Source organism: Nothobranchius furzeri, chromosome 5 (assembly GCF_043380555.1).
Source record: "Nothobranchius furzeri strain GRZ-AD chromosome 5, NfurGRZ-RIMD1, whole genome shotgun sequence".
In the NCBI taxonomy this organism is placed as follows: Eukaryota; Metazoa; Chordata; class Actinopteri; order Cyprinodontiformes; family Nothobranchiidae; genus Nothobranchius; species Nothobranchius furzeri.
Window position 1 is genome coordinate 67710340 of NC_091745.1, and position 22982 is coordinate 67733321.

General features: G+C 45.7%; 1 protein-coding gene across 2 annotated transcripts in view; it reads left to right on the forward strand.

Annotated features, from left to right (window-relative positions):
• Positions 1-532: 532 nt before the first annotated feature.
• Positions 533-22982, forward strand: part of nagpa (N-acetylglucosamine-1-phosphodiester alpha-N-acetylglucosaminidase) — a 51161-nt gene continuing 28711 nt past the window's right edge. For both annotated transcript variants that reach the window (XM_070551031.1, XM_015949973.3), the window contains exons 1-5: positions 533-706; positions 2345-2559; positions 2701-2968; positions 5336-5475; positions 11734-11842. In XM_070551031.1, coding sequence (XP_070407132.1) covers positions 624-706; positions 2345-2559; positions 2701-2968; positions 5336-5475; positions 11734-11842 — 815 coding nt within the window. In that variant the 5' untranslated portion in view covers positions 533-623. The remainder of the gene's footprint in view (positions 707-2344; positions 2560-2700; positions 2969-5335; positions 5476-11733; positions 11843-22982) is intronic.

A 22982-nucleotide genomic window follows, 5' to 3' on the forward strand; every position in this document is an offset into this window, starting at 1 on the left:
ATATATATATATATATATATATATATATATATATATATATATATATATATATATATATACTGATGCTTTTCCTGAGATCTGCTTTAGCCACTCCTCCAATTTGGGGATTACTCTACTGACCAGAGTGCCCAGATGACCACTGGCACCAATGATGTCTTCATTCTCCATGCAGGCTTTCTCAAAATCGTCTCTAAGGCCCTGGTACTTCTCTCGTTTCTTGTGTTTCCTTTTCCTGATGTTGCCATCACTTGTTTTTGCCACATTAATCACAACAACTGGCCTCTGTTGTTTGTCCACCACCACAGTGGTTGTAGTGTTCCATCATGTGTGCTTTCCCTGCCAGCATCTTACACCTTGCAGTTATGTGGTGGATTGTCTTAGAGGCCTCAATGCATCAAAAGAAATTTTCTTTTCTTTTTTTTTTCAAACACGTTTCAAACAAGTTCGTTTGTTTTGTTGCCTTTCCAGTAGCAGTGTTGAAGCTTTTATTTTGTAATCAGAAGGAAATAGACGTCATGTTTACTTGGTGATTTCCTCCTACTTCATGATCGCGCGCGCTAACAGGATGTCGGGTTTAACAGCAACAGGGGTTGCAAGTTTGACAAGATAGTTGCCCACACCATATGGCTGCAAAGTCGGTGAAATGTTGGCATCTGTGGCTGCTGTTGTTGCTCTCTGTGCGGGCGTCCGTTGCTAAAAACAGTCGGTAAGACAGACTGATTAAGAGCTAAATGCTAATTCTACTTAGTTTTTGTTAGCAGTGACGAGTTAAATCGTTCCCAGACAAACGTTCACTTTTTCCCCTCTTACGTGTGTGTTGCTGTCTTTTAATATTTGCTGTCAATACTATTACAACTTTTCAGTGTATTGTTGGACCCTAAAATACCAGTGCAAATGGAAAAATTACTTAGCCATACTTGCTAATTGTTTAGTAAGGGTCGACCGGGGAGTTCAGATACTCAAATTTTGTGAAAAATAATAATAATAATAATAATAATAATAATAAAACTATTCTGGGAAAACATGAATAATCTATAATAACTATAAGATGTGTTTGAAACAATACGGAGTTTCGTTGGCTTTAAGGTCGGTCTTAGAATTTTGAATAAAACTATAAAACTTGTTATTTTTTGTCAAGATCATTATTGGTCACAAGATGTCGCGTCATGCTTCCCTCAAATCTGACAGTTTCCTGAAACTTTTTTGCAGTTTCTGTTTCTTGCCACAAGATGGTGGTGTTTTATAAGATAAACTCAGTAAAATGCTTCAATTGTTTATTTGAATATCAATAAACGATCAGCTAATTGTAACCTCATAACAGATTAAATTTCTCTGCTTGTTTTCTCCTTATTGTAATCTGATAAATCAGTGCAGATTTGTTAGCTGTTAGTTTTAAATCTACAATAATGAATAAATGGCAGCAACGTTGCTTCATGCTCATCTGATTTAATTTATTCTTAAATTTAATGAATAGTTCCACAAGTTCACAGTTCATGAGATGTTTCATAATGTTGCTGCTTTAAAGCTTAATTCCAATATTTCTGCATATCCATTGTAGGCTTGGATCCAAATAATTTAACATTACAAAATCCAGTTTAAAGATATAAAATAACCTTTCTGCCGTCAACAGCAATAATTGATTTAAGATTGACGTTTTTTCTCAAGTAAACAAACCAAAATAAAAACATCAAGTGGCTTTTATTAGACTAAATGAGGCAATTGATACAATTAGTAAAGATCTTGAATAAATTAAAATATCAGTTTAATGTTTAACTAATTGAAACTATTTAAAATTATTTGGTCAAAGTGTCACCCTATTAATAAAACAACAAAAACAGATTTATTGATGGACTGAAAACATTTAGCTCACACACGGGTGAGTAGAAACCATAGCTCTGTTCTTTGTGACAACACATTCCTCTTGGTGATGAAAACACATTCCTTTATTTGATGATGTGCTAGATTCCTTCACAGTCTCTGCTGTTTGTCTCCATTATCTCGATTAATCAACACACACGTCCACACTGAGCTACTCTGGGTTTATCAGTCACTTTATTCCTATTTTATAGTTGTGAAAAGGTTTTTTTAATATTCATTTGGAAACAAAATAGGTATTATATTTTGAATATCTTTAGAGTCTTTCAACACTACAAAACAAATAATTATTCTGTGTATCTTTAGTTTTGCCAATTTAACTTTTTTCTTTACCTCATTTTATTTAAACCAGCTGCTAAAAACCAAAATTAGTGTTGCAGTATAAAATATTAACTATGAATCTTCACATTTTCACTCGACTGAATGTTTTTGTTTTCCTGCTTGGACCACTTCCGTTGCATCCTTGCAGGCGTTCTATGAATGATGACGTCCTCCGGCCGTACACCCACGGACATGGCCCCGCCCACTCTCATCGCTACGTCAGAGACTGTCAGGGCATCCTTTATGGTAACACCACCCATGAGAGCTGGGCCTCCAGCAACGACAGGGGGCAGCCGGTTGCAGAGTCCAGACTGTTTGTGACAGATGTGAAAGATGTGGGTGGAGTCAGCAGATGGGTCTACGGTGCGTTACGATCACACGAGTTTAAGGAAACTTAACCTCCAGAGAGTTTGGACTGATTATATCCTTGGTTTTTGTTTCTTTTCTGCATTTACTTTTGGTTTGACATTTGAGAGTACTAAGTGTTGCTCTCTCTCCTTCTAGGTCACATGACTGTGGTCCACGACCCACTGCAGACCGTGTCGGTTGTAGAGCCAGGAGGGCCAGGTGGCTGCAAGATGAACCACCAGGTGTCTGTGGAAGAGACGGCGGAAGCTGCGGGGTGTCTTTATGCCCAAAACGCTGGTTTCTTCAACACAAAGTCAGGCGTGTGTTTGGGAAACGTGGTGAGCAATGGCAGGCTGGTCCAGGACAGCAGAGGACTGCAGAACGCACATTTTGGAATCAGGAAGGATGGAACCCTGGTGTTTGGGTGAGAAAACAGCTTCAGTTTGATTATGTTTGTATGAAGAAACAATTCAGTTTTGTTGGACACTTCTAAACACAAGTGAGTTTATATTAATTTTAGGTAGGATAAAAAATCTTGGGAAGTCTGGTTTTTTTTGTTCCATCTGTGAAGAGCAATGACTATTTAAAAAGTCTAATTAAAGCAGACTATTTTTGTGATTTTCCAGCCAGTTAATCTTCTACTTTAGTGAAATGGATGTTATAATGGAAAGACCAGTATTAAATCAAATAAAATATATAAAATAATTGACAATAACTCACCTATAATAAACTAATGAGATTTTCATTGCACAAAACAACGTTTTGGTAGTGCCCCCTTGTAAATTGTAACATTTTTCCCTTTTTGGTCTTTTCTAATTCTAAACATTAGAGATTATAAATCAACAGGAAAGTGCTCGCATTGGTTTCCATATCTTGTACACAGATAAGTGTTTTTCATTTTGCATAGAGAAAAATAGAAAATAAACCTTTTTCTATTCCTGTTAGTCTAAAGTCCTTAAAGCAAAGCACGTCACGCAGCATCTGTAATGCCAGAGCTTTAAATTAAAGTTGTAGAAGGTTGCTGGGAAGCTGTTGTTGGTTTAGTGTCCAGAAAAAGGCAGCGAACATCTCAGCTAGTAGAAGCTAACCATTAGCATTAGCAACTCCACCACACGACAGAACTCCTTCAGGCTTGTGGTATTTATGGAGATAAAACATCCACGTTGCAAAGCAGAGTCAGTGGTAGAGTCACATTGCTGTTAGCCAATCAGAAGTGAGATGTCCAAATATCAGGAAGTAAGACTACATGTCCTGCCTTCTGAAGCTCAATCCTGATGTGGCTCACTTCTACTTCCTGAAAAGGGTGCAGCAGAGCTTTGTTTCCCCAGAGAGCCACTCACAAGGCATCTGTTCCTATTAGAGACCACTGCAAATGTACTGATGAAACGAGTGTTCCACAACTTTAAGATCATCTTATGCTGACAAATGCTGGAGTCATAGCTGCTTTGGTCAAATCTTCAAAAACAACATGCTGCAGTCTTTTGCAACATCACAAGATCTTGTGCAGCTTGTTAGCTCATGTTTGTGGTGCAGACATCTCTCAGCTACAGCCATGTTAAATTATTGCTCAGTATCTGTAGATCTGGCTGAGTTGAAGCCACGTTTAGTTTTTATTTCTAAGGCCAGTTAGCCATGGCAGCCATCTTGAATCAGGTTGACTGCAAAAATGAGGAAGAAGTTTCATTTAAACTTGTTTAGATGCTCCTGAGGCATCTTACTAACAAATGCACAGTCAGGCTTAAACATTAGTGCCTGCCTTTTGACTGCAGGTGAGAACACCATTTTACGCATGTTTTTACATAAAGGCTTCATCTTAAGTGTCAGTAATAATAGAAGAAATTAGCTAAAAAAAAAAAAATCCACAGCAAGCTGCCTGAACTTGAAGTTCCCAAACGGGATTTAACGCCACACCAGGCATCTTTGTGGAAGGTATTATTAGTGTTGAACTGTATCTTTAAAAAGCCACAAACCACATTTTTCATACACACCAGACACTTTGCTGTCTCCTTGCGTGTCTGCACCTGACGTCACATTTCTAAAATATGATCTCCTCTCACATTTGCGTTTGCTACTGCCCGTTCAGATGGCGCCTGAAGTAAACCACAACTCCCTGGGCTTCCTGTTTTGTGTGGGTCTGTATCCTCCAGTCTAACCTCTGGTCCAGCTCAATAAACAGCTCAAAAACAGTGCTCAGGTGAAGAGTTTATGACTCACTGTGGCACCAGTTGTTTACCGTTGTCACTTTAACATGGCACCGTGACAGTGCAGGACATGAATCTGCTGCTTGTGTTTTATAAACAGCAACCTTCGTTTGTTTTGTGTCCTAATGCAGCTTCACAGATTAACCCTGGTTATTAAACTATTTGATTATTAGAACAATACAGAGCTGGAATTCATTATTTTTCTTGAAAAATAACTAATTTGATACATTTGTTTCTCTAATATTCAGAAACATATATTTACCTTGTTTTATGAGTGAGGTTAGAAATTCTAGAGTTTCTACATGATGCGGTTCAAATTCAGAAAAACTGGAGCTAAATAAAAAAATAAACAAGTAAATAAAAAACTGTGGTCTTCTTTTCATAAAGCATGTTGAAAATACTAACCCTCAGTCTAATTTACTCTATATTTTTTAAACAATGCCAAACCAAAGCAACCATGACCTACTGACCTACTTAACTGAATAAGTTTAAAAGCCTTAATAACTATTTAAGCAGGTGAATAGAGGCTTCTATTTAAATATAACTTAGTAACGTTGGTGCTTATAGGCTGGTTTATTTGCTGTTTCCAGGTATCTGTCACAGGAGGAGGTTTTAGATAAGTCCAATCCCTTCGTCCAGCTGGTTAGCGGCGTCATTTGGCTGCTGAGGAACGGTGAGATCTACATACGACAGAGTCTGGAGGCCGAGTGCAACAAGACCCAGGAGACGGGTAAATTCACAAAATACTAATCCAGACCGCAAATGATAAACAGCAGGAGGCAAGATGCCTTCCTAATTAGCCAGGTCTGTTCTTTAAATGGATATTTTTACTTTTGTCTTTTTGCCTTGTTCCCCAGAGTCTGAAGGAAAAGGGATTTTTTGACAAGCCCGGCCATTCTCCAAATCTGGCAGTATTCAGTTTGCTATAGTATAGAAAACAGTGTAGGTGAATGGTAACATCTTGTATTTTGGCTGAGAAAGTCATCTTACTCAATAATGATCATATTTTTTCTTGATGACCTCAATAATCATCTTGACTGCAAATGATAATAAGTAAAATGAAGGATTTACAGGAGCTGATGTAGATTTGGGACCACGTTACGACAAAGCACCGCTGTAAGCCGCTGCTGCAAAGTGCTAGGGCATGATAGCCTGGCAAGCCAGACTAAATAAATGTATTATTTAGTCTGGCAACGCTCCATTGACTGCTCTCGGTTGTGGGGCGGGTTCTACCGTTGTCTTTCAAATGATCTCCGCATTCCACTGGACAATGAATGTGACATAGGCCGTGTTCGAGTTGAGCAGCGCCTCGCCTGGAAAACAGACGAGAGCAGACGGAAGCAGCAGGGGGAGTGGCTGAAAGCCGGAGTTTAAATCCGACAGATTTCCCTACATGTGTAGCTCGGGGGTGACGATGGCTGAAGATATCGTATTAGCGTTCACACTTGTTTAATTTTTTATTTTAATTCTGGTGCCTGTTAGCAGCTGAAACACATCCTCACGTGCTTGTGGATATCATATATTGTATATGAAGACATGACTGTAATAATAAGTAAAGGTTATCAGCTGTAGCTTCAGTGTGCTCATAGGAAACGTGGCAAAAGAACACAAAATACATTTCTCTTTATGGCCTATATAGTTGTCATCATCAACGTTACATGATTTACAGAATACATGTGACCAACTAACATTTCATGTTCGACCACCGGATGTTCGGATCAAAATATGAACCAATCAGATCTTAGATCAGGTGAGAGCCAGGCGTTTCCCGTCATCCTCTAGGTTTTGCAGCCGAGGGAGAGCAACTGCAGCGCCTGATCCAAAATCTGCGGCTGCCTTGGTCTCACGAGGTTATCGTTGCCTACGTATGCATGACGTCAGAGCAAGTCGGCGTCAAGTCAGACACAAATCTAACCGGCATGCACTGCTCGCCGATCACTGCTGGTCTAATCTGTGCAGAACTGGCTTATCTCGAACACAGCCATACTCTTGTTTCACTCTGTTGCATCATCCCACCCACCAGGCATATTGAGTGCCCTGATTGGCCCACAAAGCGGATAAAGCTCTGTGATTTGTTCACTAAGCAGATAGAGCACTATGATTGGCCCACCATTATGGACCAATCACAGCTCTTTATGTGTTTGAAACCCCTCTAGAGAGCTGTGATTGGCCAGCCAGAATGCTGTTGGGGCTGCAGAGGTTCCAGTGGAGCGTTCCTAGACCAAACTTTGCAAAGCAAGAATTTGGTCTAGTTCACTAGGCTAAGGGCATGACACAGCGACCCCAAAGCCCACCATTTACTGTCATTAGGATGAAAAATTGTAAATGTTGTACAGTAAACGTGGAAGTGACAACGTCTGCTGCTGCGTCATGTCCTTGGGCTATGTATGCATCAGTGGCACACAGCAGTGCTTTGCCATAATGTAATCCCAAATCTAAATCAGCTCCTGTCATTTCTTTGTGTTATTATTTGCAGTCAATATGATTATTGAGGTTATGAAGAATTATTAAGAGCATTTTGAGTAATTTTCATGACGTTTTCATAGAAAAATCTAGCCGTCACCATTCACTTACATAATTTATGCAGAGCTAAAGCTAAATATATATGCTGCCATATTAAGAGAATGAAGAGACTGGGCTCCACTTATCTTACTTTGGGGAATATGGCAACAGGCTATATTTTACTTCGGGGTGGAAAATCCTTTTAAACACAAACATCTGAAGGTTTTATGTTCTGTCCCAAAAGGACAACAGACAAAAAGGTTTTTTATTTCTAGAAAATTCTCATTCCCTGTCTAGAGCCCCTTCCCCCGACCTCGGCTAAAACTGGTGATAGCTACTGGATCACCTCCAATGTTGCGACCAATAAATAGTTTTCTCAGCTGGTGCCCTCCAGTGTTTGGATAAGACAGGAACTCTTCTGTGACCTGATAAACACACAGCTACACCAAAACACAACACTGCAATGTTTGATGAGCGTCTACGGCCCGTCCACAGGTTACATCATTTCTGAGCAGCAGTCGGCTTTAAGGACACGAGCTGAAAGATGCACACAGTAAAGCAGGTGAAGATAACTTTCACCAGAACTGATCTCTCTGGTTACGTAAGAATGAGATTCTACCTCAGCATCCATGTCATTTGGAATAAAGAATTGTTTTAGTGAGAGGCAAATTTCTTATCTATACGCTACAAATATTTATAGACAAGAGTCTTTGTTCTCTTCTTATTGGTAAATCACAAACACTCATCAGAGAGCAGAATTGGGTGGATGATGAGACATTTTTGTTTTTTTTTAAGGGGTTCTAGGATTAAAACCCATATTTAGCTGATTGTACAATAAAGGCAGCTTAGGGTGTCAAATGCACCAAAACGTCTGCTGTCTCTGCCTGCTTTTATATGTAAATTAGTGATGTTTTAATGGCCATGGAGAAATAGTTTGGTCTTAGAAAAGCTGGTTTAACACATCATAATTGTGTCCTGCACTGGTGCGGTTTTCTCAAGGCCAACAATTGTCCGTTTTCCCCTGCTGGCTTGAGTTGATGCAGTCCCTTGAGCAATGCTACGGCTGGAGCATCCTAGCGGACCAGAGATGGTAACTCCAGACTGACGAGGTGTGGGATAGTCTTCTTCAATCTGTCGATTTAAAAGCAGTGAGGTTACAATAAAACAATTAAACACTTTGGAGCACACGTCTCTGCCCTAATACCAAGTAGATCCTGCCAACGACGCCAAATATGTGGCCTTTAAAAGGTGCTGTCTAGACACTTCTTTTGCCACCTGGTAACTAGGGTTGCAGGGATTAACCAAATTGATTTTTAACTGCAGTTAACCCCCCTTTAAAACGGCTCCAACGCGGCGTATTCAAAACAAAAAGACAATAGTGCGACCCACACAGACAAAAACAAAAGTGAAACTGAACATGTTCATGCAGCAGAAGCAGAACCAGTGACGGCAACCATCAAGACTGCTCAGTTTCCACCTAGGAATGTCTCCTGTGTGGGAATATTTCAGCCACATTAGATTTATTCCCACACAGGAGTTGGCAATCCCCCCCAGCAATGGTACTGCTGGAGTTTCCTAGTGGCGACCCAGCGCTGGAGTCGGAATCGTTACACGTCAGATTGACCCGGTGTACAGCGAGGAAGAGCACAGTAACAGACACCCAGCAGGAGATACCAATAGGCCACAAGCAGATTGTAGACTGAGCAACTCTTCAGGAAGACAGACATCCAATGAAGGGATACTCAGTAAAAACCCGAAGAGCAGTGTGGAACAGAGGGGGTGGAGTCACCCAGTCTTTCCATTGTAGGACTTTATTATGTGGCTGTGTTTGGCCATTAATTAGACCTCCTGGGCCATTTCTTTGTTCTAGAACCCCTTTAAAAAAGATAAGTTTGGCTTTGTGACAGTCTCCTTTATTAATGTCCCATCACACGTCCCAAAAAAGGCACAGGTGCAAATAGGGCATCAGTTCTGTCTTAAAGAGGATTTTGTTTAGAGGGAATAAGTTTTATTTGTTAACCCTCTCAGGCTCAGAATAAGTTTTGATAAAAGGACGAACAACTAAGTTCTTCAGAGGTACTTCTGAGTTACAAAATGCTCATGAAATACATATGTGGAGTAACCAGGTAGGCAGGGTTTAACGTTGCAATTCTGCAACGCCTGCCTCCAGAGGGTTAAAGACGTTTTAGATTACATTAAGTGTATTTGTAAAGGGACTGCACAAATTAATGGACATATATATAATTATACATTTGCAAACATGCAAGATTATATTCTGTGTTTAAAAAAGAACGAAAGCATGGATTTAGAAAGACACAGCAAGAACACACCTAAGATATGCAAGATTATAGCCAAGGCTAATTTCCATCTTTAGTCCCTCAGCAGGTTGATAGCTGCTACACGTGTGAATACAAACAATCAGGAAAACAAATACAAAACAATGTTGTGATCTTAAAATTACCCCCCCCCCCCCCAAAAAAAAAGATAAAAAATAATACACCCTAATTTGTAAAATGAACTGCTTTCGTTTACCCTGTATTAAAACTTAAAAAGTAGCCGCACAAATTAAAAATTTCCATATATACATATAAAATATAATCATACACCATTTAGCAGCAAGACAATATAATAGTCCATTCCTCAGTGGAAAAACAGTCTTTACCTTTTCCTTAAATTTACTGTTATGTATTCTGTTTATGTTTGATCGTGTGAACAGATTTTCATGTAAAAGGTTGAATAAGTCTTCATTTTGTTCAAGAGAGCAGATTAGGTAATTAAAATGTTGTAAAGTACAACTAAAACCACAGTGTTATCCATCCATCCATCCATCCATTCATCCATTCATTTTCCTCCGCTCATCCGGAGTCAGATCGTGGGGGCGGCAGCCTAAGCCGAGAGGCCCAGACTTCCCTCTCCCCAGCCACTTGGGCCAGATCCTCCAGGAGAATCCTATGCTGTTCCCTGGCCAGCCGAGAAACATAGTCCCTCCAGCGTGTGGGTCTTACTTTGTTTCTCCTCCCAGCTGGATGTGTCCGGAAAACCTCACCAGTGAGGCCCCAGGAGGCATCCTAATCAGACTGACTCCTCTCGATGTGGAGGAGCAGTGGATCTACTCCGAGCTTCTCACCCTATCCTGATCAATGATAAATTACCTGCACTTGTATAAGGCCTTTCAAAGTCAAGGGACTCCAAAGCGCTTTACACTACAGTGCATCATTCATCCATTCACACACACATTCACACACTGATGGTGATGAGCTACAGTGCAGGGTTTCCTCCAGAAAATGAGTAAAGCCTGGCGGCTTCGGCCGTCGGTGGTGTGGCGGGAGGGTCGTGCGCTACGTCCCGCAGCTCCTCTGTGAGAGCGGGGGTGGGGTGGTTTCACACGTTCCACTGCTGTTTCTCACCAGTATCAGCTGATGGAGGGCTCTAGTTTTGTTGCGCCGTTCCGTGTCAGTGGACACGGTAGGGTCGGGGAGGGGGGTGGGGCATGACGCTTAGCCTGGTGGGTGGGCAAGCATAGCCTGGCGGGCCGCCAGGCTTATAAAGCGCTGGGGGAAACCCTGCAGTGTAGCCACTGCTAACTGACAGAGGCGAGGCTGCCGAGCACAGGCACCACCGGTCCCTCTGACCACCACCAGCAGGCAAAGTTGGTTAAGTGTCTTGCCCAAGGACACAACAGCAGAATTCTCTCTTTGGAGCTGGGATCGAACCCGCTCTACCTGTTGAGCTACTGCTGCTTTAGGGAGAGCCCAGCCACCCTGCGGAGAAAACTAATTTTGGCCGCTTTTATCCGTGATCTCGTACTTTCGGTCACTACCCAAAGCTTGTGACCATAGGTGAGGGTAGGAACGTAGATCGACTGGTAAATTGAGAGCTTCACCTTTTGGTGACGCCACGACAGATCGGTACAACGCCCGCATCACTGCAGATGCAGCACCACTCCGCCTATCAATCTCGTGCTCCATCTCTCTCTCACTTGTGAACAAGACCCTGAGATACTTGAACTCCTCCACTTGAGGCAGGACCTCTTCCCTGACCCGGAAAAGGTGTTCTACCCTTTTGCGACTCAAGACTATGGTCTCGTATTTAGAGGATCGGATTCTCATCCCAGCTGCTTCACACTCGGCTGCAAGCTGCTCCAGAGAAAGCCCGAGATCACGTTCTGATGAAGCCAACAAGACCACATCATCTGCAAAAAACAGAGACCCGATCCTCAGGCCACCAAAACAGATCCCCTTACCACCTTGGCTGCGCCTAGATATCTTGTACAAATAAGTTATGAACAGGATTGTTATAAATGTACAGTTTTAATATGTTTTCATATTTAGTCCAAATGGTGATTTAAGCTTTAGCCATATTATTTATGGCAAGAAGAGTCTTAAACACAGAAAAGGGATGTGAGTCATATTCGTTTGGAATCTAGTTTGCTTTACTTATTAAAAGCAACTTATTTCAGTCGAACCATGTCATTGTTATTTTACAGGATCTTTACAGAAGTTTGTTGAAGTGGTGTCGGCTAGAACAGCAGTTGGTCACGATGCGGCTGGAAAACTAATCTTACTTCATATTGATGGACAAACTGAAATTCGAGGGTAAGAGAATGAAAAAGCTGGAGATGTTTGATGTTGATTTCTGTTGATTGCATGAGTTTTATGTATAGCCACACCATCAGTGTACCAGTGTTACTCTAGGATGAACAGAAACAGTAGGCAGCATAAATTACAACATATATTCTGTCAACTTAAACCAGGTGTGACAAATATGTTTCCAAAGTAAAAATGAGATCTTTACAGTTTTGATAAGATCCTTCAAAAACTTAGTACAGTTTTTTACATTTTATTTTACTTTTCAAAAAAATACTCAATTTTTTACATACTAGTTCAAATTAATTATTTCTCAGTGTACAATTTGTATCCAACCATCCACCCACCCATTTTCTTCCGCTCATCCGGAGTCAGGTCATGGGGCAGTAGCCTAAGTCGAGAGGCCCAGACTTCCCTCTCCGCAGCCACTTAAGCCAGCTCTTCTGGGGGAATCCGAAGGCGTTCCCTGGCCAGGTGAGAGACATACTCCCTCCAACGTGTCATGGGTCTACCTTTAGGCCTGCTCTCGGTTGGGCGTGCCCGGAAAACCTCACCAGGCGTCCAGGAGACATCCTGACCAGATGCCCAAGCCGCCTCAACTGGCTCCTCTTGATGTGGAGGAGCAGCGAATCTACTCCGAGCACCTCCCAGATGACAGAGCTTCTCACCCTATCTCAAAGGAAGAGCCTAGCCACCCTGCGGAGAAAACTCCTTTTGGTCGCTTGTGTCTGCGATCTCACTCTTTTGGTCACTACCCAAAGTTCAAGACCGTAGGTGAGGGTAGGAATGTAGGTCGACCGGTAAATCGAGAGCTTTGCTTTCTGACTCAGCTCTCTTCACCACTACAGACCGGTACACCGCCCGCATCACTGCAGATGCAGCACCAATCTGCCTATCGATCTCACGCTCCAGTTTTCCCTCACTCGTAAACAAGACCCCGATGTTGGGGTTATTAGGAGCAAACAATTAGTAAGCTTCAACTTACTTTTGGATTCTTCAATAAATTCTGTAAATATGGGAATATTTACTGATTTATTAATTAATTAAGATATTCTTAGATATACGGGGCACCATTCCCCTTTTTCCGGGGAAAAATTGAATCCAAAACTCTTATCAGTCTTTCTTGAAGTTCGTAGAATCCTTGGAGCAGAGACTTCTCTTCGACACAACAAAGCTACTGGAGACGAAAATCTGAATTTTATAACGTTTAATTAACAATTTGTCAAATGAATAAACAGTGGCATAAATGAATAATAACCATGTGATATAATAAAAGGATGTATATTCAAAATAATGTTCAAGGTGTTTTGTGTGTATGTAGGATGTATGAATGGGGTCCTTTGTTCTCACAAAGGAGTAGTGTGTGTGCGTGTGTATGGATTCAAAATGGAGTCTTGAATACAAGATGGCTGACTCCTTTGTCTGGCTAAAGTGTGGGTGGCAACTTGCACTTTAACTTCCAAAGCACTTAGAATCAGTAGTAACTTAACCTTAAATCACTCAAAACATTTCAAAGGATCATGCAACAACACAAAAGATTAATCACGAGTTAATATCCTTAGTTTATCAGCCTGGCCATGGCCGAACATTTAAAGATACCAAACAATGATTAATAAGCAGTTTATTCTTTCAAAATGACCCGAAGGACGAATTTGGAACGAAAGAGGAAAACACGAAGCTACTTTTTAAGCAATAGACGCGGTTTATTGCTTATTCTGGACTATAGAGGAAACGGGAGAAGAAAAGGAGAGAAAAAAAATGAGTTTTCTGATCACCAAAGCAGCAAGGCGTCCCCCGCTGTTATGATTTGACGGTTCTCCGTTTTTCTCCGCAGTTTTCAGCGTCATCCGCCGGTTTGATGCTTTCTCCGTTGTTTGGCTCCACGAGTGTTTCTCCACGGCTGGACACAAAGAAAACGAAGTTCCTTTTGGGCTGAGTTTGACAACTTACAGCGTTTCTGAGAGCTGGATGGAGTTGTTGTTTCTCTCCGCGGGTTCTGTGTCCTCAAACATCAGCTGGAGGGGAGCAGAAACGAGCAGATCAGCGGTCCCGTGGGCTCAACTTGGCTCTTAGAGCTTCCGCGTGCTCAAAGAAGTCGGAGCGTTCGACAAGCGTGTCCTCACCGCCAGGTATCCTGGGCAAAAGAACGAGGTTTCTTTGTCTCTGCTGAAGATTTATGGTCTTAGTTCGCGGGAAAAGTCCACGGCTTCCCGCACATGCGCAGAACGTGTTTCTGGTACTAGGCGGTAACATCACCCAATGCTTCCGTGTGCAAAGCATCATGGGAAATGAAGTTTCTTGGCGCTGATGTGATTATTTGCTTTCCAGAGCAATTTAAGCACAGTCATTTTGGAGAAAATCACTGCATAGTAATTTCCTCATGAGGTCAGACCCTCAACATTCCCCCTTTTGGTTTCGGGGATCGCACCCAAAGCTCGATCGTCGGAAGCACAGATGGGTTTGTTCCTCATGAACGTAGGTCGACTTGATTGTCGGAAGCACAGGTGGGTTTGTCCCTTAGGACGTTGGTCTCCTTGGACGCCTTTGTCTTTGGTCTTTGTCTTGGATCCTGGCGCCTTTGGTCTTTGATCCTGGTCAGGCACAAAGAGGATAGGAAACGGGATAGTCCCCAACGCGCATAACGAGAAGAAGCCACTCACGCAGGTGGTACGCAATGATGATGTCGTCCATGCGAGAGGTAGTAGTGTAGAAGGAGGAAGGTCGGTGGGCGGTTAACTCCACGAGGGGACACAAAGGCATCTCACCGCCGGCCATACAGTTCAGTTTATGGAGCACGCGGTGATGTACGAGGTCCATAGTTCGCAAACGCGCATTGACCTATGTGGTCCCAAGATTCCCCCCTTTTTGGTCCAAAGGGTGGATCAGGACAGTCTTTGGGCTAAAACAAGGACCATAAAACTAAGAGGTACTACAATGTGCTGGTGCGTCAGACAGAGTCATTGACAGACTGAGCTGGGCCGGCACATAACCACTAGTTAATATGTGACCAAGTAAGAAACAAAAAAAATACAGAAAACCCAAAAAAACAAACATATAACATATAACATCCAAGAAAATTCATAGCAACCTTGAGGTCTCATAAAATACATTCTTAGGTAATACATTCAGTGTGTAGCTTATAAAGAATGTGACATAATGCAACACTCAGATAAAAATGTGAGGTAGACTAAAATGAGAACTACTCTTAGGTTTACAGAATAACAAAGAAAATGTTGCTCACCCCCTTTAGACAGGTGTGGTACATTCACGCTTGGAGTCTCCCCGAACGCGGTTACGAGGCACACCGTAGGTGAGCAAGTGCATCTTATCTTGGAGTTTATTAACACGCCTGTAGGCGGAATAAGCAATCACGGCCGTGATGAGCCATTCCATCCCCAGGGCGACCAATGTGCAGATTAAAGTCGTATAATCTGTGTCAATGTAGCGTCTTGGGCGTCAAAGTAAGTTCACGCGGGTTTTGTGTGAACTTAACAAAGTTGGTTCCTTCAATCAGTAATTGTTGGTCAATTTCTAAATCGAAGGCAAAGTTATAACCCAGGAAAGCGTCCATGATCTCAAACTCTGAGTCATGCTGTTCGAGGTTGAGGTGATGGAGTGTCAGGTTTCTAGTTCAAAGTGGAAATGCCTACCGTCCTTTCAAATACCAATGTTCAGCATCGACCTAAACCTATAGATGTGAGGTGTCACAATTATGGGAACGTTTAACAGGAAACCGAGTTCTAATTTTTTTTTCCAACGTGAATGGGCATTGCACTACTTAGGCTGTACGCTAGGTGGATTTGTGAAAGGTGCACAGTAGAGGGGTTGCAGCTGTCAAGCTAACTTTGAGCAGGTCCAGTGGTACCAAGTACGGGGAAATACGACTTTCAACCAAGCTGTCCAGCGTGGAACTTACTTCCCTGAGCAGGTCCTACATCAAATCTCTCACCACTCGTGTGTACACAATATCCTGAGGTATGGTTTCAGACAAAGTCTTGATTGCACGTAGAGATTCATTAATCAGAGCCTAGAATAGGTACCAGAGCACCCTGTAAGGTTTTAGTAGGTACATCCTGTTAGCGGTCTAGGAAGGAGTTTCTCTTGGTTAGTGAAAGTGACGGCGGGGGGGGGGGGGGGGGGGGGGCCTGGTTCTTTGTCGGTTAGTACATGTTAGTGGGTTAAACGTGCACTTCCCCCCCTTTTTCATTTCCATGCATAGAACTATGTAGCGACTACGTCTACCTCCTGCGGGGAGTCTGGTCTCTGTACCCGCGGGGATGGTTTGACGTAGGGTTTGATTTGGTTTGCATGCACCCATTTGTAGACAGGCTCCTGTCTCGCTTTGGTGATGCGTAACCTGTATGCAACTGGAGAGAGTTTTGCCACGATCTCAAATGGTCCTGACCAGCAGGGCAGGAACTTCTTAGCTTTGCGTGCCGGTTGGGCGAACCGAAAGTAGAATACTTTGTCACCCACCTCGTATTCGCGGCTGGTTGTCTTTTGGTCGTAGTAGGCTTTAGCGCCTTCTACGTTGGTCTCCAGTTTCTTCTGAGCGTGCGCGAACGTAGCTCTGAGGTGTGTTTTCAAGTCTGCCACATACCGATGAGCGGTATAGGCAGTGGCAACACTGACATCCTCTGGGTGATACAGGAGGTGCAGTGGTAGAGTCATCAGTCTGCCGGTCATCATCTCAAAGGGCGTAACCCCTGTGGATCGCTGGGGAGTGGACCGTATGGCCATCAGGACCAGAGGGAGCTTGACGTCCCAGTCCTTCCCCGTGGAGCAGACGCACTTTTTGAGCATGGAGACGACCGTGCGGTTCATCCGTTCGACCTGTCCGGATGACTGTGGGTGATAGGGGAGGTGGAATCTCACTTCCACTCCCAGAAGTTCAAACAGGGATGTCATTACACTGGATGTGAAATGAGTTCCCCGGTCAGAGTCAATGCAGAGTGGAAGTCCCCATCGACTAAAAACGTGGTTAATCAGCAGTACAGCGGTTGTGACGGCTGTATCGTTTGGCGCTGGAAGGCACTCCACCCACTTCGTGAAACTGCAAGTTACAGTTAGCATATATTTGTTTCCTCTTGCCGATTTGGGAACCGGTCCAACCCAGTCGATCTGCAGGTGGGACCAAGGGAAGGTTATTCCCCTGCGTTGCAGTGGTGCTCTAGCAAGCGGCTGGGAGGGTTGAAACTGGGCACAGACGAGGCAGCCTTGGACATAGCTGTGTACGTCCTTGGACATCGACGGCCAATATGCTACTTCTGTCGGTGACGCGAGGGTAGCTTTTGCTCCGCGGTGACCTCCAACCGGAGTGTCGTGGGCGTAGGCAAGTATGACTCCTCTGTGGTCAAGTGGAACAACCCAGCGCGGCGGGCTGTGATCGTCACGCATGTAAACTAACAAATCGTTTTGTAGTTTCAGGTGCGCGAGTTGACGATGCAGGGTTACCAAATCTCGGCTTGCGCCAGTAGGTGGTGACGGTTGTTTAGACATCGGGCCCTTTTGGAGAAGCTCGCGGATGAGCTTCAGGTCAGGATCTTGTTCCTGCATGGTGACTAGGTCCGCATCATGTGGTTGTCTGCCTAGAAACACGGGTACCCCAACGTTCTGAGGTTCGTCTGCCTGTTTAGCATGGCGACGAGTAATCGCGCAGACCTCGTGAACGGCCTTGGGTGGAAGCCACTCGTCTTTGAATTCCCAGCAGGTTCCCTGGTCAGCACCGAGCTTAGCAAGGCGGTCAGCTTCGTCATTACCATCTTTCTCTGGACCTATGGTCCTGGAGTGACCTTTGACCTTTTTCCAGTAGACCATTATGCCTTTCTCAGTGGTGAGCAGATCACACGCTAGGAATAACTCCGAGTGTTTCACATCTCTGTTCCTGGCGTTTTTCATGTGGTTCTCCTTCCACATGGGGAAGTGAGAAATGAAGCTGTGTCTAGCGTAGTTTGAATCTGAGCAAAGGACGATTTGAGTGATGTCCAAGGCTGCCGCCTGCTGGAGGGTTATCAACACTGCAGCAATTTCGGCGTACTGACTAGACTTTTGGCCCAACCGGTAGTGATTTGGTTGCTTAGTGTCACAGTCCACCCAAACGACTCCAACCCCGGCACGGAGCTGGCCTTCGTGAAGGTAGGCGCATCCGTCAGTGTAAACTTTCGGAAGCCCTTGGCAAACATTCTCATCAAAGTAGCGATGATTGGATGCGGTTGGGTAGACTGCGGCAGGTGTGTCCAGGGGGCCCATGACGGAGTCAGAGTCACAGTGCTGGCAGCCTGCTAGCCCTTGTCCTAGCGCTAGCTTGGTGTTCTGACCATACTTGACCTCAATGTTGTATCCTTGGAGCACCATCATCCACGTCGCAATGCGGCTGTTTGACACTCTTCCTTCGCGCAGACGCTGGCTGTTTAGGAAGGTGACAGGCTGATGACACGTTTCAATGATCACTTTCTGTCCACCGATGTAACTACGAAAGTGTTCGACAGCCCAGACTGTAGAGAGGAGGGCTCTCTCACAGTCTGAGAACTGGAGTTCCACCTTGCTCAGAGGCTTGCTGGCGTATGCCACAACTCTCATGTCCTGGTCGTGTTTCTGCTTCAAAGCAGCGCTCAGGCAGTGAGAGGAGAAAGTCGCCTCTATGTAGAACTCTTTATCCTTGTCTGGGTAAGCCAGACAGGGTGCGGACGCCAACTTCTGTTTTAGGAACTGGAAGGAGAGTTCTTGGGGTCTGTCCCACACGAAAGGTGTGTCGTTCCGAAGCAGCTCAGTGAGGGGCCTCGCTGTTTCAGCGTACTCCTCAATGAACTGCCTGGAGTAGTTGCAGACTCCGAGGAAGCTCCTGAGTTCAGTCAGATTAGCTGGGGCTTTGATGTCCTGAATGGCTCTAATGCGTCCCGCTTGGGGCTCGACTCCATTAGGGCCAACCAGCAGTCCAACATACTCCACTTTGGTTCGACACCACTGTCCCTTGACAATCGCCAATTTAGCTCCGGCGTCAGCGAGCTGTTGCAGCACGTGACGGAGTTCGGCCAGGTGCTCCTCGAAGGTTCGACTCCTCATCAAGATGTCATCGACATATATGAGGTTCCCTCTGGAAGCAGCATCTGACATGGCTTTGTGGAGGAAGATGTTGAACTCGGCAGGTGAGTTAGAGTAGCCAAAGGGGCAGCGGTTCCAAGTATATTGGCGATTTCCAAAGGAGAAAGCCAGTTTATACTGGTCCGCCGGCTCAACCTTCATGGTCCAGAAGCCGTTGGCTACGTCAACCGTAGAGAAGAAACGAGCATCTCTGACTCTGGCTAGCTCCTGATCTAAATGGATCATAGGCCACCTGGAGAGAGGTACTTGTTTGTTCAGTGCGCGATAGTCTATGGTGAGACGCCATTTCCCAGTCGGTTTCAGAACCGGCCAGATGGGAGAGTTGTAAGTGGAGTTACACTCTCTGATGATGTTTTTCTCCTTCAGCTGATCGAGGATCTCCTGGATCGACTCATAAGCAGCGAGGGGAATCTTGTACTGACGTACAAAAGTAGGAGGGGCATTCGGGTTCGTTGGAATGCGAACCGTATGCAGGTTTGTGAGTCCACAGTCCAGGGAGTCCCTGGATAAGACGGACTGAAACTCATAGAACAGGCTTCTAAGCTCTGCTCTCTGCTCCTCTGACTCCAGCGCATCCGCTTTGTCAAGCTGCTGGCTGACTTCGGCCTCAAAGCCGTCATAAGGTTCAGAGGAGGAGGGTCTCTGGTGTTCCGGGCTTTCAACCGGTGACTCAGAGGGTTGAGTATTTATTGCAAAAACCGTTAGACACTGACCGCCGTCAGTATCTAAGGTTGCACTGCAAATGGGTTCCTCAGGAAGGGCTTCATGCCGCTTGATGGTAATCATTTGTGAAGGGAAAGTACTGAATGTGTCTACACCAACCTGTCTGTCGTTCAAGAACAACGGAAGTTGTCCGATCACGGGGACTGACAGTTCGAAGTCATGGAATGAGCTATCTATCAGCATGCCCAAGGGCTTTCCTGCCGGCATGTGGATAGGACTCCGGGTCGGATTTTCGACCAACAAGTAGGCAGAACGATTGTTCAGCTCCAAGAGTGGCGTGCCACAGACGGCTAAGTTGAGCTCCAAGAAGTGCGGTGATGGCTGGAAGAAGGCCTGTGTGCCTGGCAGCTTCTGATGCTTCATCAGAGTCAGACGAACAGGCACTCCTTTGACCTGTGGGGGCAGAACCGTGCTGGCCTCAACCACTGCACGGCAGGCCTGTGGAATGGTCTGACCGGACAGCAAGTGTTCAGGGCCTTCTGAGCCAGGCTCAGAGGATGGTGTGGCCCGGGCCCAAAGGACTTGATTGCAAGTGTCCAGCTGGGCACCGAGTCGAACCAGCAGATCTGCTCCGATGAGTGCAGGTGGATCAAGCTGTGGTATGATGCTGAATGTATGTGTGAGCTGTCTTGCTCCGAGCTGGATAGTCAGGGAGCAGACCTCTGGCGCTTTCAGGAGCCTCTGCGGCCAAGTAGGTGACAAGAGCCGATGGCTACGTGTCACACTGACCAGAAGGGGTTCTTTCTGACGCAGGTGTTCAAACGTCTGCTGGCTGATGGCTGACTTTTCCGACCAAAGAGCAAGGCGAGCATCTGAGATGTGGGTGCAGTTGATGGTAAGACCACCAACTATGTGTGGTGCATATGGCTGCAGGCTGACGTTCTTCAGCGAGCAGAGAAAAGATGAATGTGTGCGGAGCGGAGTTCCAGGAGCGGTTTCGTGCCTTTGCAGGCGGTCATCGTCTGTGGGAGCCGTAGGGAGGGGCATGACCTTGGAACAAGGGTTTTGCGGCTCACTTATGCTGACTTCAAGAATGGAGGATGGTCGGCTGCTATCTGGGTTCCAGGGCTTAGGTGTGTCCACCTGGGCCCACAGTTGACCCTTCTGGCAGTCGATGAGGGGAGCTAGACGTTCAAGCAGGTCCTGACCAATGAGAAGTGGTTCAGTGTCTAGCTGGCAGACATAAAACGGGTGAACCAGAGTCATGTCTTGGAAGGTGATGTCCAGCCACGCCCGGTGAGTGATACACTCCCGGGTCTGGGTGTAGCTGGTGATTTTCAGGTCACAAGGTTCAACCTGGACTGGTTTCCCGAGCGACCGCATGGTGTCAGACACGCGATGGAACAATGTGGAGCACATCAGGGTGATTTCTGAGCCGGTATCCAGCAGAGCATCAACTTGTATGCATCCACCTAGATTGGTGCTACAGTACAAACGGCGAGCATGATCATGGTTTGTTAAGTCACCAAGGAACTTCAGAAATTTAGTATCTGGTTTCTCTGGGGGGTAGATTTCAGGAGACTCCTGTGGTCTACCAGTAGTGTTTCCCCAACTGATCAGGTAAGTCCTGGCCACGCTGGGGGGTTGAGCCACGCCTAGTCATGCGGACGTTGGCTCTGAGTCTGGCTTCTTAGAAGCAGACTTTGGTTCAGGGGTCTCATCTGCAGATCTCAGCTGTTCCTTCTGTTTAGCTAGGAACTGCTGAAACATCTCCTGGAGGTCGGCTTTGGTCAAGTACTCACCTGCGGACTTGTGTTCGGGACCTACCTGTGGGCGGCGCTCCTTAAACCTTCCACTGTTCCGACCTGCCTGCCGTTGGTTTTGGTTAGGCCACTTCCTGTCTGATTGTCCAGACCTAGGCGGCCAATCAGCACCCCCCTTCCCCTGTTGAGGAGATTGGGACTGCTCTCGCGGTTTAGCAGGTCTAGGTTTAGCAGATTTTGGCTTAGTGGGTGGAGCTTCTGTGCCTTCGAGCTCCAAACGCGGCTCGGCGTCGGGAGCTAGGTGCATGACGCGGTGATGTGCGTCAGGCTTTTGGGGCTTTCCGCCGGCTTCCCAAGCCTGTTGAGCGTATCTCCTAATCTCCTGAGTTGTCAGTTTTTTCATCCGACAATACATTGAGACTTCGGAGCGAACACACTCGTGCAGGTTGTGAATGAACAGGGATCTGAAGGCAGGGTCTTCCTCGAGCCCAGGGCCGTTTCGACCTTGGAAATAAGCACTTTTGAGTCGGCGATAATACTCTCTGGGGGGTTCGTTCCTCCCGTGTTTGATGGAGAAGGCCCCCATTGTAGCTGACGCAGAGTCTGCATACGTGGCGTATTCATCTCTCAACGCTCGGCAGAGCGAGGAGTACCGATCACGAATGTCAGGTGGTAGAGTTTCCATGAAACCGTGCACCGTTCTAGATGTGGTTTTCCAAATTAGCTTGAGCTTTTCCCTTGAAGAGGGTGCTGGAAGATCAAGCAGACAACGTTCTATCTCCCTGAGATAATCGTCGACGTTGGATTCATTGGTGTTAGGATCAAAGCGTTCTATGTCTTTAGCTAGCGATTCAATTTGACGTACACGGAGCCCTGACTCACGGTACGGCGCGTCATCCTCTGACTCTGACCCACGGTCTGTCTCAGAGGGCGCTGGATATCGCTGGTGTGCTCTGGGCTCCCAATGTTGACTCCTGGGGCCCAAATCGGGGTCCGGCATGTTGTGGCGGGCTGCTGGCACGTCACGTGGGTGTCCTGGGAGATCCTCCTCCCGGGGCACGTCTGCGTAGTGCAGCCTGCGTCTTTCAACTGGGGCATCTGCGTAATACGCTTTGTCCGGGTACGGACTGGCGTATGATGCTTTGTCCTGCAGCTGGTTATCGGCATGCCGAATACCGGAGTAGCTAGGATGGGTGGATGGTGGAGGTGCAGCTTGGGGTGCATAACCCCAATCGGCACCTTGCACCCTTCGTGGACTGGGGGAGCGGTCTAAATAGAGGTGCCGCTCAGCTGGTCGACTTCTCACTGATTGAGAAGGCCGTGAAGATGAGGGTGGTGGTCCAACCTGGGGTTCGAGGGCGAACTGCCCTCGGCCCCTAGATGGTCCTGAATGCCCTATAGTGTGTGTAGGGAACGGGGCCGAAGGTTGGGACAGATAAGCTTCATCTCTCCCCTGCGGCGTGCGTCCGTCCAGAGAGTCCCACACCACATACTGTTGATTATCGTATGGAGCCGTATCAGGAGGTAGCCTACCTTTACGGCGGGACGGCGGTCCCTCGCTACCTTGGGTGGAGGGAACCAATTGGTCTTTGGCGATCGTCCTGGGCGGACCCTGGTTGGCT